The sequence below is a fragment of the Apaloderma vittatum genome, unplaced genomic scaffold, assembly GCF_000703405.1.
Source record: "Apaloderma vittatum isolate BGI_N311 unplaced genomic scaffold, ASM70340v1 scaffold29694, whole genome shotgun sequence".
NCBI classification, from domain to species: Eukaryota; Metazoa; Chordata; class Aves; order Trogoniformes; family Trogonidae; genus Apaloderma; species Apaloderma vittatum.
The window spans coordinates 3,519-4,141 of record NW_009713693.1 but is presented as its reverse complement, the minus strand read 5'-3'; the positions used below and the strand labels follow the sequence as shown (position 1 = coordinate 4,141).

Below are 623 nucleotides of genomic sequence, written 5' to 3'. Positions count from 1 at the left end.
GATTGGGCTTTTTCACACGGGGGTCCCTGCTGACCCACAGCCTTCTTGGCTACCACAGAGTTAAAAATCCTTTCCAGTCCCTGATCTCCCCCCGCCCCTAGAAATAACAAGCACTGCTCTGGACATGTGCTTTCTGCAAGGCTGGCAAAAAGCTTCCCCAGACAGCTACTGCTCTGCTCAGGGTTAACCTGCTGAAAGCCAGAGGGGATCCAGAGCCAAGACTAAAGACTTGATTCCCAGCACATGCATCAGGCTGGGGCTTTTCCACTGCCGGGGTCATAGGAAACCACAGCCAGACCCTCAGAGCCTCAGCACATCTTGCACAGCCCAGCAAGTGCCTTCTGCTCTGACGCCTGCAGCAACCCCCTTACCTCCAGAAACCGGGAAATGTCCCTCTTATCGTTGACCCTCATGGCCACCACATTCTCGAACATCCAGAAGAAGGGTCGCTCCTCTCCGGCCTTGGGACGGGCGTAGTTGAGCAGGTGGTAAAATTCAAAGAACAGCCTCCCGGTTCCTTCTGCAAGGGAGAAAGCCAGAGCAGCGGGTTGGGACGAGCTGTGGCACAGAGTGGGCATGGGTCCAGGTCCCTGGCTGCCCTCCTCTCCGCCAGTGGCCTGGAG

General features: G+C 57.0%; 1 protein-coding gene across 1 annotated transcript in view; it reads right to left on the bottom strand.

The window, feature by feature from the left end:
• DNMT3B (DNA (cytosine-5-)-methyltransferase 3 beta) overlaps nt 1-623 on the bottom strand; it is a gene marked incomplete at its 5' end in the record, with an annotated part of 6,452 nt that overhangs the window by 2,619 nt on the left and 3,210 nt on the right. The window contains one exon of the mRNA XM_009868473.1: nt 372-520. Coding sequence (XP_009866775.1) covers nt 372-520 — 149 coding nt within the window. The remainder of the gene's footprint in view (nt 1-371; nt 521-623) is intronic.